General features: G+C 42.5%; 1 protein-coding gene and 1 long non-coding RNA gene across 7 annotated transcripts in view; one reads left to right on the forward strand and one right to left on the reverse strand.

Annotated features, from left to right (window-relative positions):
* NRXN3 (neurexin 3) overlaps positions 1–16,277 on the reverse strand; it is a 1,503,781-nt gene that overhangs the window by 1,043,342 nt on the left and 444,162 nt on the right. For all 5 annotated transcript variants that reach the window (XM_077750623.1, XM_077750621.1, XM_077750622.1 and 2 more), the window contains 2 exons: positions 12,760–13,198; positions 7,795–8,178 (listed from right to left, as the gene is read on the reverse strand). In XM_077750623.1, the coding sequence (XP_077606749.1) occupies positions 7,795–8,178; positions 12,760–13,198 (823 nt within the window). The remainder of the gene's footprint in view (positions 1–7,794; positions 8,179–12,759; positions 13,199–16,277) is intronic.
* The window catches only part of LOC144220412 (uncharacterized), a 48,842-nt gene continuing 44,989 nt past the window's right edge, over positions 12,425–16,277 (forward strand). For both annotated transcript variants that reach the window (XR_013331736.1, XR_013331735.1), the window contains exon 1: positions 12,425–12,544. This is a non-coding gene — a long non-coding RNA (uncharacterized LOC144220412). The remainder of the gene's footprint in view (positions 12,545–16,277) is intronic.

A 16,277-nucleotide genomic window follows, 5' to 3' on the forward strand; every position in this document is an offset into this window, starting at 1 on the left:
AATAAAGGTATAGAGCAGCAATATAAACGGCCACCATGTCCCTCTATTGAACAGAACCACAGCTCACAGCAGGTATGAAATGGTTCTAAGCAGCTGTCACATGCTACCCCAAAGTTCTGACCCTTATATTCTCAAGCTGAACACAGACTTAGCTATAAATTTTTCACAGATGTAAAAAATCCCTAACCTTTCATTCTGAGACCTTTGAGCTTCAAGACTCCAGAACAGCTAGAATTCCCTTCCCTTACTCTCTTTCAAGTTGCAGGGGCAGCTGTGATCAGAAGTATCTCAGATCCTAACCTGGGAGAATAACACTTAGGAAGGGTTCGTGGACTATAGTACAATTTCCTGGGATCATACAATCTTGAGCTGGTGGAAAGGAAAACTTAGAAAACAGGAAGAGGAAAAAGAAAAGGCTAAGTCTGCGCACTGCTATGGTGGTCACCAAGATATAACTGTAAAACCTAAGCACCAACAGATAAGAAAAAGTGAGGACATATCAGTCGATATTGATGAACTGTATATTTTTTTAAGTTTATATATTTATTTTGAGAAAGAAAGTGTGTCCACACGTGTACACAGAGGATGAGGGGCAGAGAGAGAGAGAGAGAGAGAGAGAGAACAAACCCCAAGTAGGCTCTGTGCTGTCAGTGCAGAGCCCAACGTGGAGCTTGAACTCATGAACCACAAGATCCTGACCTGAGCTGAAATCAAACGTCAGACACTTAACTGACTGAGCCACTAGGCACCCATGAATTGTTTTCCTGAGAAGCCACTTTCTCTGATAAATATCATTACCCATCAAAAGGGGCAAAACCTCGACCAAAAAAAGGTGACAGCCTTTAAATGCTCTTAAGAAATCCAAGGTTCTATTCATAAATCCATCAATTAAAACTTATGTATCATGGGCCTAAAGTATTCCCAGTACACCAAGGTGTTAATTTTCACAAATTAAAGAATCAGAGAACTTCACTGCAGTGCTGATATAACTAAACCCAGCCTCAGAACTCAGACAGTTCTGCAGCCTGTAAAAAACAAGGACTTGCATTCCTATCCTGCCCTTCACTCACCTTTACCCCTCTACTCAGGATAAGGAAAGACACTGCCAAGCCGATGACATTTGAGAATCACAGAGTTTTAGAATTGGAAGGGCCCTGAGAGAACACGAAACTCAACTGTCTCATTTTATTTTCGCAGACCATAGAGGCCAGAATATCCAAGCAAGAACCTCAAGGTCACACATCTAAATAAAGGGCCTGGGTATCCCTGGGGAATGGGAGCAGATCCTCAATGGCACTGGAAACTGTAAAAGCAACCAACATTATTATATTTGACCTTGGAAGTCATGGTTTCTGTTATTCCTACACCAGTGAGTTAGTCTGAGTAGACCCCAGCAGTGGATCCAGAACCAGTTATAAAGTCATATAAAGTGCTAAACATATTTTGATTTCTAATTGCTATCTTTTCTTCCCTATGATTATTCTCTTAATTATTGCCCTTGGTAGACTGCATTACAATTTGCAGACTCCTTCTCTAGCCCCTCCACTAGACTATGAGTTCATGAAGAACAGAAACCACATCTCCTACAAAACTGCATCCTCAACACTTAGCTCACCAAGCCTGGTACAGAGAAGAGACAGATGCCTACTTGTGGAGCCATTACGTTAATGTTGAAGCTCTTTCCAAAGAAATATCATAGCTTAATTTCCTACAACTTGGGGGAACCAAGAGCCACTGAAACTAAAGCTACCTAAGATGGGAAATTATTGTGTATATTTAAATAATCTAATACTCAAAAATAGACATAAAATGATTTTGAGCTTTTCATAACCATGTGACACGCCATCTAGTTGTACAAAAAAGAGATGAGCGTAGACTGACCTAATATGATGGTGGTGGAGAGGGAGAGAGGTGAATAGATGAGAATGGGTTTAAATAAGAAGTCCACCAGAAAATGCTGTGACAGATTTAAGGAAGTGGGAGAAAAATCAAGGAAAATGCCAAGGACAATGGTGACGCCATTTACTAAGACTGGGGGGAAAATGTCTAACACTGGGAGGATGGACTCAAATTTCATTTTTCAATGTTATGATTAAGAAGCCTATCAGAAATCTAAATGGAGATCTCAGGCAAGCAGCTGGATTCAGAAATCTGGGATTCCAGAGACCGCCAAGCTAGAGATCCTGACTTGGGAGCCACGGACACGGTGGCTCATCACGGTGTAGATGATCTCTGACACCATGGCAATGGGTGGGGACACCAAAGGGAGTGTGCAGACTAACAGGAGAGGCCCAGGAATGAGGACTGGGGTCTTCCAACATTTCCTAACCACAACAGTATGTGTACAGCACGGTGCTAGAGACTGGAGGAGGTGGGCAACAAAAGTATTTAATGCATCATTTTCCCTCCCTCAGTGACCTTACAATCTGACCTCTTTCAAATACATAGGAAAGGAAGGCCGCTCGATGTAATGGAAAGTACAGGAGATTAAGAGTCAGGAATCATGAATCCCAACCATTCTAGAGCTACTCCAACTTAAAGTGATGTTAACCTCTCAAAGTTTCCAATTCCTCACCTGCTGAAGTAAGGATTAGGAACAGAAACATCAACAGCACCTGCCAACTCTATTTCTGATGTCAAAATTTCCACATGGCATCCAAATGACACATTCCAGTCTCATCTAATGATGGGAACTCACCCTTCCCAGGCAGAACGCACCACTTACTCCTCCTGAGGCACACAGCAGCATTCAGAGGGATGGCTGAAAGGGAAGTCCCTAGGCTGTATGGGAAGCAGCTGTGGTCTGTACTCTTTTCCTGTGGAACAAGAGTCACTTAAAAAAAACTCAAAATATCTGCATTCTTGGTTTTCAGCTGGTATTTATATCAGATGAATGGAATCCTGGGAACCAGTGAGAAGAGCAGATCTACCCTCTCATCACATTCTCTTGGCTCTGCAAATTAATATTATCAAAGGCATCCGATTTCCATGATCCCGGATATTTTCTTTTATCAAACAGAAGCAGCTCCACATGGCTGGATATCTGTAACAGGATATGGACTTATGGGTCAGAATATGCTGAGCTTAGCCATGAAAGAGCACTAACAAAACGATTCAGTAATATCTTATTTATACACACACACACACACACACACACACAAACACGATCCTTCATATCTGTTCTAGGTGACCACCCACCTAAACAGATCTGAATGACGTAAGGAAAGACAGACAAACCAAACTGGGCCAGTTTCCCATTTTGGAAAATGTAAATGCTGGATAGAAAAATCCAGTACCTAGAGGTTAGGAGAGATGAGTCACTTCAATCACAGTGCCTTAGGGTCCCTAGAACTGCTCTGCTTCCCTTTTAAAAATGTAGTTAGTAAGATCTTCATTTGACCAATACCTCTCTAGGTAATTATACACTAAATCCTCTTCCCTATTAGCCATAATCGATTCTGTAGCTTGCAACCAAAAGAACCTTACCTAGAAAGTATTTGTGTCCCCACTTTACAGATAAGGAAACTGAGACTTAGAAGAATTAAGAGAGAAATTTGTTGTACACCACCTACCTAGTAAATGACAGAATGAGCACAGAAACCAGGTCTATGTGACTCTAAAATTCATGCCATTAACCACTAGGCCACCCTGACTCCAAGTGCTATACTATAGGTTACTTTTCTTGTCAGAGGAATGGACTTGTGCTGAATCCTACTTTCTTGTTTGCTAAATAAATAACGGCATACTTTCAGAAAAAGTCATTCAGGGAAGAAGATGGAATCTGCAGTGGCCTCATAAATCGAAACTTGATAGTCCACAAAAAAAAATCAAATCCATAGTCTCGGCTATGTACACTTGGCTCCCACCAACTGAACTAAACAGTCTGGCCTCACTGACAAGGAGAAGATGCCTTGCTTGTTCCCATGTCAACTGATTCTATCTTCCTAAGACAGACAAGCTGGAATGCTTCCTCTGTACAATAGGTCTTCACAAGAGGGCAGGTGGTCTTACAGTAGGAGCATTTCAACTAGACTGACTGGCATGAACAACTAAAACAGGGCTTTGCTTTTTAGGTCAGGAAGACAGGCATCTCCCACATCGCTATGAATAATAAACCCAAATAGATGCAGCCCAACAACTGGGATGGGAAGACAGATCTACATCTTAGAATAGTATCAGATCATCCTGACAAAATCTTAATACGACATCAAGCCAGTTGTTAAAAGTCAAGATTTAGAGTTGCTATCTTCACAGGCAGGAAGCATTCTTCTGAGGGTACAAGCAACAGTCATCGATTTTTACTATAAGAGAAAGATACTCCTGAAAATTAACCTTAATCTCATATATATATATATATTTTTATTTCCTAAGTCCCTTGCCTTATTCCTTTGTCTTTGGTGGACAGCTTTGATCTGGGAGTTGCCCTACAGACTGATCTGTTTGCTTACTTTGCTTGAGTTCTTAGGCTACTTGGATCTAGTGTCTGACCTGGGCCATCCCCAACTCTGTTCTTATTCTACCAACTCCAGCATCCCACCTATGCTTTCTTCATTTTATATTAACAAATGCCTCTTGAACCCTACCATTCCTATTGCGGGACATTGATACCAAGGGACTGACTCCACAGCAAAATTCAAGTACAGAACATTCCAGTTTGGGCTGGATGGGACACGCTGCTTTAGAAGTTGTCTTAGCCTTATTACATTTACTACAAATGATCGATTCTAGGCTTAGGGTTATTGTTCATAGAAAAATATTTGAAAATAGTAAGCTGAGTGATGGGATCATGGTGGGCGGGGCAGTGTTCCTGTATCTGAAGGGGATCATGCTCCTTACATAAAGAATGTTAACAAATATTTTTTTTTCTTTCATCACTCTTCAGAAATTCCTACATGGCAGAGGTAAACAAAAGACCACAGTCTTGCTAGAAATAGGAGACAAAAAGATGCAAGAAATCTCAAATCCCCTTTTCCCAACCATCATTCCCCTACATAGACATGGCTTCTCCCATCTGTTTGCCCTACCGTTCCCCTACAGACACACAGCTTAACATCTACCACACATTAGGACATTTCCCACATTACCCTTTGCTTCCATGGAAGGACTATACACCTGTTCATCAACAACAGGGACTTTGTCAATGTTTTTGCATTTCTATCATCCAGTACAGTGCCTGGAATATGCTAGGGTTTCAATAAATGTCTGCATCATGTATCAAAAAGGAATAAAAAACACTCAAAGGAGCTCCACTGAGAAATCAGTTTCAATAAAGAAAACAATGTCATTGTAAAACTCTATTTTCTCTGCTAGCAAGTAGAGTCCTATCATTTTTACACTCCACTGATTCATTCTGAACATGATGTCAGGAACAATACAGGACCAAAAAAAACAATTAGCAAGGGAACAAAACAATCGGTTGAACCGTCTGGGATTTGAGCAATATATAGATCAAATGTCTTAAGTTTGCTATGCTCCTTCTCATCTGGCCAGAATGGATGACTTGGCTGCACTGTACCAGGAATAATTGTCCCTCATATATCCCCAATCAGCTGCTTCTTAATGACTAGTCAGAAGTGACAACGTAAAAGGTGCAGTGACTTTCACCGTACTTGGCAAAACTTGGACCAAGTCCCATTGATTTACCCTTGGAATAGGTGAGCTCAGAGACACCTTACACAGCTGGTTATAGTCGATCCTGCCTGTCTTCAGCAGTCACAAGGTCCTTGAGTTGGGAAGAGACCCAAGGGGAGAAGTGAGATGTCTGAAGTGATCTTTGGTTCTTATACTACTTCCCAAGGTGGTGGAAGATCTGGAACAATGTGGCCTGCACCAAAACTATCTTACTCATCTTGGAGGTCAAATGACCTTTCTATTAACCTAAACCCATACAAGAGTAGTCCAGCCTACAAACAGATTTGGAAAAAAAGTGTATGAACTGGACAGACTGACTGGCCCCAGAGGCTGCTTCCTCATCTTAGCTCATGTTCTGCTTGTTGTAGCTTTGAAAATCAGTGACTGAATTTACATCCCATAAAGCTCTAAATAAGTTCTCTCTTCCTCCTTCACCCCAATGTTCTGTGTCCTATTTCTGATCCAGCTGTAAAAAAGATCTGCAGTTCTCCTGAAAAACCCCTCATCTAATAATATAACTGAGCTCACACAACCACTCCTTGGAAACATCTTTGCCCAGTCATCCAGCCCATGTTCCTGGCTTGTTCCAGGATTCATGCCCATCACCAGACTTCTGATATTGGACAATTCTGGCCACTGGTAGTCTTGAGGGATGAGACCCTGCACGTCCCTTCTCAAGAAAGTCTTCTCTTCTCTGAATGTCCATATCCTCCCGGTCTGGTCCACCAATAGAATCCATGGTGCTGACTTCAATCATTTTATTTCTCTTCTTGTATAGATGCCTCAACTCCTCAGATAAATAAATGATAAGCTTCTTGAGAGCAGGAACTGTGTCTGTTACAGATATAGTATCTTCAAAGCCCTAGGGCTACACCCTCAGCAAACTCTTGATAACCATGTAAACTATCCTTTTATATAAATAGAGGCTGACAACCTATGGACAGCCAGCTTGAGTCAGTAAGCTTGGCATATAAAGGAATAAACCAAGCTGGAATTGGAAGTCGCTCAAAGACCAGAATTTCCTTGTCGTGATTCTGTTTCTGTTTACCTTTGTCTCTACCCATCACCCAAATTGCAAAGTCAGTGCAGATGTAAGATGCTGAAGTGGTGACTGGAAAGGGATTGCTCCCAGCATCCTGGCCTGCTTGCTTCCCTCCTTTTCACCTACCTCTTCTGCCCTTCCCCCCATCTCATGCCACACTCTAGTCCTTTCTGGACTTCATTCAGTTCCCCAACTGTGCCATGGTTTCTTAGCTCTGTCCCTTGGCACATTCTCTCTCTTGTCTAAGACACATGCCTTCCTCCAATCTCTTTGCCAAGCTAACTCCTACTCATATTTCAAGTTTCAGATTGCATATTTCTTCCTGGCAGCAGCTTTCTATGAACCTCTGGTATGCTGGACCCCCCTGCAGAGGCCTTACAAACTCCTCTATTTTCCCTTTAATGATGTTAATAGGAATAACAATGGTGGTTACAATCACCAACACTTACTTACTAAGTCATTGTCTGTGAAACTACTCACTCACTTAATCATCACTGTACATTGTGAGGTAGGTCCCTGGTTATCTCTGATTATCCCTATTTCACAGATGAGGAAATCAAGTCTCAAAGATATCGATTATCTTGATAAAGTTCACAACACCACATAAGGGTCAGATTTCTCACCCAGGCACCCCAGAGTTCATGCTCTTAACCAATACATCATTCTTCCTCTTACATGTTTGTAGTTATTTACTTAATGACTAAATACTCCACTAGGCAGTAACTCCGTGAGAACAGGCCTGGATCTACCTTGCTCCCAGTGTATTTTTAAAGCCTAGTCCAAGAGCTAGCATACAGAAAGCTCCAAAGAGCTAGTTTGTTAGTCCATCCAGAAACCCAAGAGAGATATATGTGCCCACTCTAACCAGAAGATGTCTCATACTTAATTGAGAAAGTATCATGATCTTGGTAATATTTATTCTAAAGTTTCCTTTCTGGGATCCAATCCTAGTTAAACAAGTTCAAGCGTCCAGAACCAGAAAGGGTATAATCTGGGAAGCAGTGAACAAAATGAAATGCTTCTCTAAAACAAAGAAAGCATGGGTAGTTCTTTCTAGGGACACAACTGCCATCCACCACCCCCGCTCAGACCCTGCAGGCCACCCGTGAGGGCCAACTCACCCCTTTCACAGGTCCTTCCCCAGTAGCCTGTGCCCGTGCAGTCGCAGATGAAGCGGTTCCAGCCGTCCTTGCACACTGCGTTGTTCTTGCAGGGGTAGCTGTCGCACTGCTTAGCACTCATCCGTGAACAGGAGGACTTGACGCCCGCAGCGTTCTGCATCTCCGCCAGCTGCCGGATGTTCTTGCTGCGCCCGTCAATGAACAGGTCACGGATGCAGCCCACATAGCCGTAGTTGAGCATGGCAGTCCAGAGCTCAGTGGGGAGGATGAGGCCGGCACGGTTCTCCGGCAGCCCGCCCAGGTACATGTCCCCCTCCAGGTCCAGGATCTCACTCTCCCCGCTGGCAGTGAATGGCGTGCGCCTGCTGTTCACTGATATGGTACCTGGGATGGGAGGACAGAAACGGAGTGAGCTAACAGCCCTCTTGGCATCTCAGGTCAGGCTGCTAGTCAGTGAGCCCAATGACAGAAGACCAGTAGGTGAGTTTAGAGATCAGTGTTGCCTGGTAAGGTGGGAACAATACAAGCAAGGGAGTCAAATGCTTCAAGACGGTAGAAAAGAGAACACAGGCCATGTGGTTCCAGTCTTTGCTACTAAGACACTCTCACTGACAGGAGGATTCGGGACCATCTCAGTCAATGAACACGTAATGTGATATCTTTTCTCTACAGTCTTGACTGAAAGGTCATATACCATACAGGTTGAGAGTAGCATAGCCCATGCCTGGGTTTAAATGCCAGCTCTACCATGTACTGGTGTGTAATCCTGAAGAAGTGATTTCACCTTCTGAGGCCTTAACATCCTCATCTGTAAAATGGGAAAATAATTGTCGCCACATCACAGACTGGCATGATGATTAAATGAGTTTATGTATATATATATATATACATATATATAAAGTGCCCCTCTGTGTCTGGGGCAGAGTAAGGACTCTGGAACTACTTGACTCTTTATCACTCGTTTGCCATTCCCCAAAGGATGGAACCCTCCATGCACGGATATGCTCCACACTAGTGTTAGCTACCAGCCCTGCCAGTGAATATCTGGAGCATTACCTTTGAGAAATTTTAACTGGGATGTGTTTGTTTATTCAAATATATATTGCCCACCTGTGTGTCTCTGGCATACCTGTAGGCACAGAGGTGAACTTGACAGGTCTATCTGCTCTTGTGGTGCATATATTCCAGAGCAGAGGGACAGAAGGTAAATACATTGCTCAATAAACAAGAGAAATTAGGTAATGGTAGGTACTAGGAGAGCAAAATGGGTACTATAGTAGCAGCCTGTGGGGTCTACTTTAAAACGTATTGTCAGCGAAGGCCTCTCCGGCAGGTAACAGATACACTGAAAGCACAATATTGAAAAGGACCCAACCAAACCAAGACCAGGGGAAGAATATACCAGGCAGGGGGAATGGCACCTGCAAAGGCCATGGGGTAAGCCAGTTAGGGCTACAGTGGAGCAGCACAAGGGGTGAGCAGGAGATGAAATCAGAGAGTCAGACCAAACACGGCAGCAGGAGGGTTATGGATCCACCAATGTGACTGTAGAAGGTATAAGCATACAGCCTGGACTGGGAACTTGTGCCTGGCATCCTGGTCCTCAGTGGCCTCTGATATCAGGCCAGTCCTTGAGCCACTTTACAGTCCAGTTTCCTAAACTACAAGATCAAGGTGATATCTAAATATCATGCCAGAAACTGTAAAACCTATTTAGTATTCTTAAAGTGCTTTCTTGGTACCAGGATAACTGGGTCAGCCATCCATCAGCCAGCCTTCACTTCTATCTGAGTCACAATCCCCTAGGCTATGAAGGGGAGAGCCTGAAGGGCCGTAAAGATCAAATAATATCAAGAATGTGAAGTACACTCCAGATTACAAAGCCAATGTAATAGGCCTCTGGGTGGGTTACACCAACAGCCACTTCCTCTACTCCATCCTATAAGTTTTGTCCTGGAAAAATCGGATTTGTGTTTTTGGAGATTTTTTTGTTTATTTTCATTTTTATTTTTTTTAATTTTTTAATGTTTATTTTTGAGAGAGAGAGAGATAGAGTGTGAGCAGGCAAGGGGTAGAAAGAGAAGGAGACACAGAATCTGAAGCAGGCTCCAGGCTCTGAGCTAGCTGTCAGCACAGAGCCCAACGCAGGGCTCAAACTCATGAACCGCGAGATCATGACCTGAGCCGAAGTTGGACGCTTAACTGACAGAGCCACCCAGGCACCCCTGTTTGTTTTTAATCTTTTAGAAGCCTATGTATAGTACTAAAGTACTGCATGTGCTTTTCTGGACTTGATCCTCAAAACAATCCGGCAAGGTAGGAGTTAATAGGTACACTCTTTCACAAATGAGGAAGTTGAGGTTTGCATCTCCTTTTTTCTTGCACTGCTTGCTTTCTCGACCCTCCACAAGCCCACAGAGCTGCTTGATCCTGAACCTGGAGGAACAGCTATTGACAAATAAGGGCAGCACCAGACCCAATTTAAATGCTGGAGCCATAAATACATCCTGAGTAAAATCCATCCTGAGTGGGTGACCACAACTGTTTTGAATGCACATAATTCTGTTTCAAGAATCAGTCTCCTAGGGCACTTGTGGGGATGAGCACTGGGTGTTGTATGGAAACCAACTTGACAATAAATTATTTGTAAAAAAAAAAAAAAAAAAAAGAATCAGTCTCCTAACTGGGGAGTGATCATGATACTTCTTCCATGTCATTCTTCCGGATGAACAGCAAAGGAGGCAGCAACTCACAAATACAGATGTTTTTATAACTACTCATTTTGGAATGGGTTCGTAACTAAAAACATACCAGAAAACAGCCTCATGAAGAAATGAAGTTTAATAGATCATATTAAAATTTCATGTTATGATGCTTTCATGGGACAATTATTTGTTTACTCAGGAAACTATTACAGGCTTTGATCAAATTTGTCAGTATTGGCCAATTCTATGGCTCCCAGAAAAGAATTTCAAGGCATCTGAAATCCAGATATATTTGTCAGGGATAGGTCCACTGACAGTTCTAACCAAATAACTATGTCACTTGAAAAAGCAATAAGTGCTGGGAACAAACAGAAGTAAACATATAGCAAGCTTCTGTGTTCTCACCTGCCCTTGACACAGGTAAACTTTAAGCTGTGTCAGGTCTAAATTAGCCAATCATGACACACACCAATCAGAATGGAACTCCTGGAGACCCAGAACACATGGTCCTGAAACCAACAGAAGTGTTTCCCTTATAATTTTATTTTTTTAAGTTTATTTATTTATTTTGAGACAGATGGACAGACAGTGTGAGTGGGGGAGGGGCAAAGAGAGAGGGAGACAGAGAATGACAAGCAGGCTCTGCCCTGTCAGCATGAAGTCAACATGGGGCTCAAACTCATGAAACCATGAGATCATGACCCCAGCCAAAACCAAGAGTCAGATACTCAACCGACTGAGTCACCCAGGCGCCCCTCCCTTATAATTTTAGAATAACGTTTTGGCATTGCCCCTGCTGACATTGTATGGATAAATTTAGAAAGAGAGAGAAACAGATCTTCCCTCCAGAGAAATTAGTTTTTTGTGGGTCCTTTTCTGTTAAAAAAGCACAAACTGTTCATTCTTACTCAACAAGCACATTTAATTTGAAGCCTCTTGGTTCTGATTAGATTTCAGACAATCAATAAAGCATCCTGCTGGGCACTAAGCCATCCAGGGCTGCAATCTGCCACCCATCTGCCCTCTGAATGGAGCCCATCCAGCTCCTCCTAAGGGCAATACTGCTCATCTCTGTCATCCCTCTGGCTAGGGAATTATACAGAAAAGCTCATTCTTGACTGTAGCCTTTTGAGGGAACCTATTGTTTTCTATTATTGGCCAAGCGTGCCTACAAAAGAAAAAAAAAAAAAAAAAGCCCAGATGAAAGACTTTGTGTTTACCAGGAGGGAGAATCCTTAAAAACAGAGTAAATATGGCCAAGACCTTTCCTGAGTATAATTCTCTAAATGGAGAATCAGGAAATAAGTGTGAAATCCAAATGCTCTAGATACCACTCGGGTGACATGTCCTTTCTGGTGGCACAGAATGTGACCTTCACTGCCACATGGTCCATAGAAAGCTATGCAAACTGTTCAGGCATTCAAAAGCTCCAGACTCTATTTGTGTGTGTGTGTGTGTGTGTGTGTGTGTATGTGTGTGTATGTGCGCGTGCACGCGAGCAAGTATGCAAGCGCGCGCGCTCCCTCTGTGACTGTTCCACAGTAGCTATGTACTGCCTGGGGCTAGCTTGTTTGATCTGCAGCTGCAGAAACAAACAAAGCCATTTAAACCAAATGTAAAAGGTTATGAAGAGGAAGGGAGAGTTAGTGAGGTCTGAGCAAAGAGTGAAATATAGGCTCTCACACCAAAGGAAGGCTTTAAATTGAACATGACTTCAGGAAAAATCAATTTGCCTTTCCCTTTCTTGTCTTAATTTCTCCCTGCAACATGACTCTTGCCAATTATTGAAGGGTGTATCGTTGCATAAACTCTCGCACACTGAGGCTTATCCTACAGAGTAATCACATAACGCAGCATCTGTGATGTCACAATCGGTTTCCATGGTGATGAAAAAAAGGAGAAGAGGAAAAGGAGGTGGGGGGGAGGGGGGAGGAGAACATCACACCAGTGACATGACAGTCTCTTTGGTAGCAGTGGAAATGCTACTTGTAAAACCATCCTTGGCTCCAGGGTCTTGAAGCTTTCACAGAAGAGACAGCTGTGTGGTGAGTGACAAGGGAGAGGGGGAGGGACGAGACAGATATCTTGTTCAGAAACATAATCTTACAACAAACATTAAAGAAAACAGCAAGAGTCAACATGCATGCAAGCACAAACATTAAAATAAAAACTGTAAAATATAAAAAAGTATAAAGCCATGAAATAGACTAAGATGCTGTAGTTTTCCTCTTTTCCGAGTCACAACTCCACCTTCTCCTACCTGATCTGCCATCTCGCTGGATGTCCACGTGGTACCATTCCCCATCGTTGGCTTTCTTCTGAGTGGCCTTCACTTTGATGGTGCCTGAGCCCATATCAAGCAGCAGGTACAGGTTGCCATCAAGGAGTTCCACAGCAAAGAAGTCCACCTTGGTGTTCTTCTGGCTCCGAGCATCCTTCCTCTCTTGGGGCTTGCCGTGAGTGAAGAGAATCAGGCCATTGGGCTCAGTGGTGCGGAAGTCAAAGGAGATGGAACCCATGCGCTTGGTGTTCCATTTGGGCAAGCTGATGTACGCCTCTGGGGTCTCGAAGTTGATGGGGTCCAGCGTGGCCACATTCTCACACTTGAATACAACTTCCCCATAGATCTTCATCTTGGTGTCCCCAATCCGGGCCAGGCGAGACAGCTCCAGACGGATGTCATTATTCTTATAAACAACCTGTCAAAAGCCAAACAAGAGCCACAGGAATCAATCTTGTAAACAGTTACCATCACTGTTCACTGGGCACTTGGGATAAAGGTCCAAGAAGAGGCTTCAGGACACACTATGTCTGAAACAATAGGAGAAACATGAGATGCAGCATATAAAAAAGCATCTGAAGACACTTCTGGGATACACAGAAGATGTAAATAAGCCCCCACATTTCCATTTTATTCCTTTTGTGCTGTCTCCTTCTGGTCAATTTTTTTTTGTGTGATATCAGAAAGACATACAATACAAGCTTGCAAGTAGAAATCAAGAGAGTATGAGTTGCCCAAAAACTAATACTTCAATACAAATATAATTGCTGAAGTATAGTAAAAGACCAGAAACAATCTGAATGACCATAAATAACAAACTGGCACATCCTTGTCATGGATAATTCTGCAGCCCTTAAAAACGAGGTAGTGCTCTGGGGCCCCAGGGTGGCTCAGTCGGTGAAGCATCGGACTCTTGATTTTGGCTCAGATCATTATCTCAGGTTTGTGGGAACAAGCCCTGCACCAATTCTCTCTCTTCTTCTGTCCCTTCCCCTCCTCTCTCTCTCTCTAAAATAAATAAATTATTAATGATAATAATCAACAAAAATAAAGGCAGTGCTCTGGTTTTGACATGGATGCTCTCCAAGAAATATTAAGTGAAATTATCAAGGAGCATAAAAGAGTGTATACTACACTATTATTGTGTTAAGAGTGTGTTTTTTATATATGTTTATGCATATGCATATATGCACTATCATTGTGTTAAGAGTGTGTGTGTTTGATATAAAAACTCATAACATGCACTCATAAATGCATAAAACATCTTTGGAAGAAAACACAAAAAAACTATAAAATTGTAACTGGTGAGCATATCTGTCAGATTAATATTCAGGAATGGAGGGAGACTGACTTTTCACTGTTGTATTGTTTCGGTTTTTTCACCATGCAGATGTGTTAAGAGTTGGTGGGGAAGGAGATCTGTGTTTTGTGCCCATTGTGTGTACCCTCTATATACACATGGCGGGAGAATGAAGCACCCTAAATTGTTCAGAAAAACTATTATGATTTTCAAAACCTGGTATAATCCACATAAAAGCAGGAATTAATGTTACTCCCCAAAGTTAGAATTTCAGAAAGGGTTGCTGTTACAGGCACTGAATTTTGATTGCAGTGCCCTGGGATGGGTCTTGGTCCCATTATCTCTAAGTAACATCACATCTATCCAATAAGCAAGAAAAAAATTAAAGGAAAAGGGTCTAACAATGCAGTATTGATTATGGCTATGGCCATTACATTATCCTATTCAAATTCTAAGCCAGGATCTGGATTTAGGCTCAAGTCCTATATTTACTATGTAAAAGCTGTGTGACCTTGGCAAAGTTGTTGAACTTATCTGGGTCTCTTTTCTCCTCTGAAAATGAGAACACAGGAGTAAATTATTTGGCAAGGATGAAATGAGTTAATACATACATGTAAAGCATTTAGAATGGCACAGGGTAAGAGCATAAAAATCTCAGGTACTTTGGTGGTAGTTGCTATAGCTGTTAATCACATTTCATCCTTTCCATAGCCCAAAAAAAGTTGTAATATCATTTCATTTTCTGTTAAAATGTACTTAAGTACTAAAATAAGTCTTACAACTCATCTCAGTGATAAAAAGATAACTGGATGGGTCATTCCAGTATATCATTTCATCTCTAAAACCAGAATTGTTTCCCTTTTAATATATAACAAATGACAAAGAATTGAAAATGCCTTACATACTATCTAACCTTGACAATGAGCCTCGCCATAGTCAGTAACACTGCAAATAACAATATACTAATATTTCCTGAGCACCTACTGCCAGATACCATGACTAAGGAGCTAAAGCCTACCATCCCATTAGATCCCAATAACATCCATTTGAGATTCCTACCAACATTCCCTTCTTTTTACAGATATAAACAGTTAAGGAACCAGTTCAGAGTCACAATAGCTGGAAACTGGCAGAGCAGAACTTGGACCCAGGCAAACAGGCTCTAGCATTCATGTGCTTTACCAATGTGGACACTCAAATTGAGGGCTCACTGGCAGCACCCGTGAAGCTCATCATTAACATTACATGGAAAATCATGCATGTTCAGCTTCCTAATTCAAAAGCTGAATTTCTTATCTCAGAACAACTGTCCTGACCATGTGAACAGGGAAAAGACTGCAAGATCCTTAGGCTATCAGTGACTGCAGTGAACCATTAAAAGAAACAAAGTTTAATGACTGGTCACTTCTCCTTTCTAACCCCACTTATTGTGCCCGAGCATGTGAGATCTCTCAGCCATAAACAAACTGTGGATTTCTCTGCATTGGGTTAAATGCCTACAACTAGAGCTCCTTGTTAAGACTAATTATTATAACTCATCCCAGGTGGGGAGAAGAGGACAGACTGAGTGTTGGTTCCATTGAATAATAAATGGTAAAAGAACTCAGGCATCCCTACAGGAGGCAGAAAAGAGAAAAAGACTTTTAAAGGGACGAAGGGTACCATGAAGAGGAGTTCCTCTCTTTTTCCTTTTTTTTTTTAACGTTTTATTTATTTCTTGGAGAGAGGGAGAGAGAGAGACAGTGTGAGCAGGGGAGGGTCAGAGAGAGAGGGAGTCACAGACTGAAACAGGCTCCAGGCTCTGAGCTGGCAGCACAGAGCCCGACGCGGGGCTCGAACCCACGAACCGCAAGATCATGACCTAAGCGAAAGTCGGACGCTCAACCGACTAAGCCACCCAGGCGCCCCAAGGAGTTCTTCTCTGACAAAGGAACACAGCTGAGACTAAGACCCAAGGTGAGTAACTGGAATCCAGGTTTCCAGAGAGACAGGAGAATCAGGGCCACAGACTGGCCAATGATAACCAGACTTCTCTCAAAAGCTCTCTGAAGGTGAGCTCTCAATCTACTCCAAGGCCTGGAAATTACTTCTCTATTTATATGGATTTGCCTCACGGATAAGCTGGATAACCTCTCTGAGTCCCATTTCCAAAGGTAGGAGCCTCAAAACCTACTCGAGAAATGGCTCCCCTTCCCAT

This window comes from Crocuta crocuta, unplaced genomic scaffold (genome assembly GCF_008692635.1).
Source record: "Crocuta crocuta isolate KB4526 unplaced genomic scaffold, BGI_CrCroc_1.0 scaffold186, whole genome shotgun sequence".
Taxonomy (NCBI): Eukaryota; Metazoa; Chordata; class Mammalia; order Carnivora; family Hyaenidae; genus Crocuta; species Crocuta crocuta.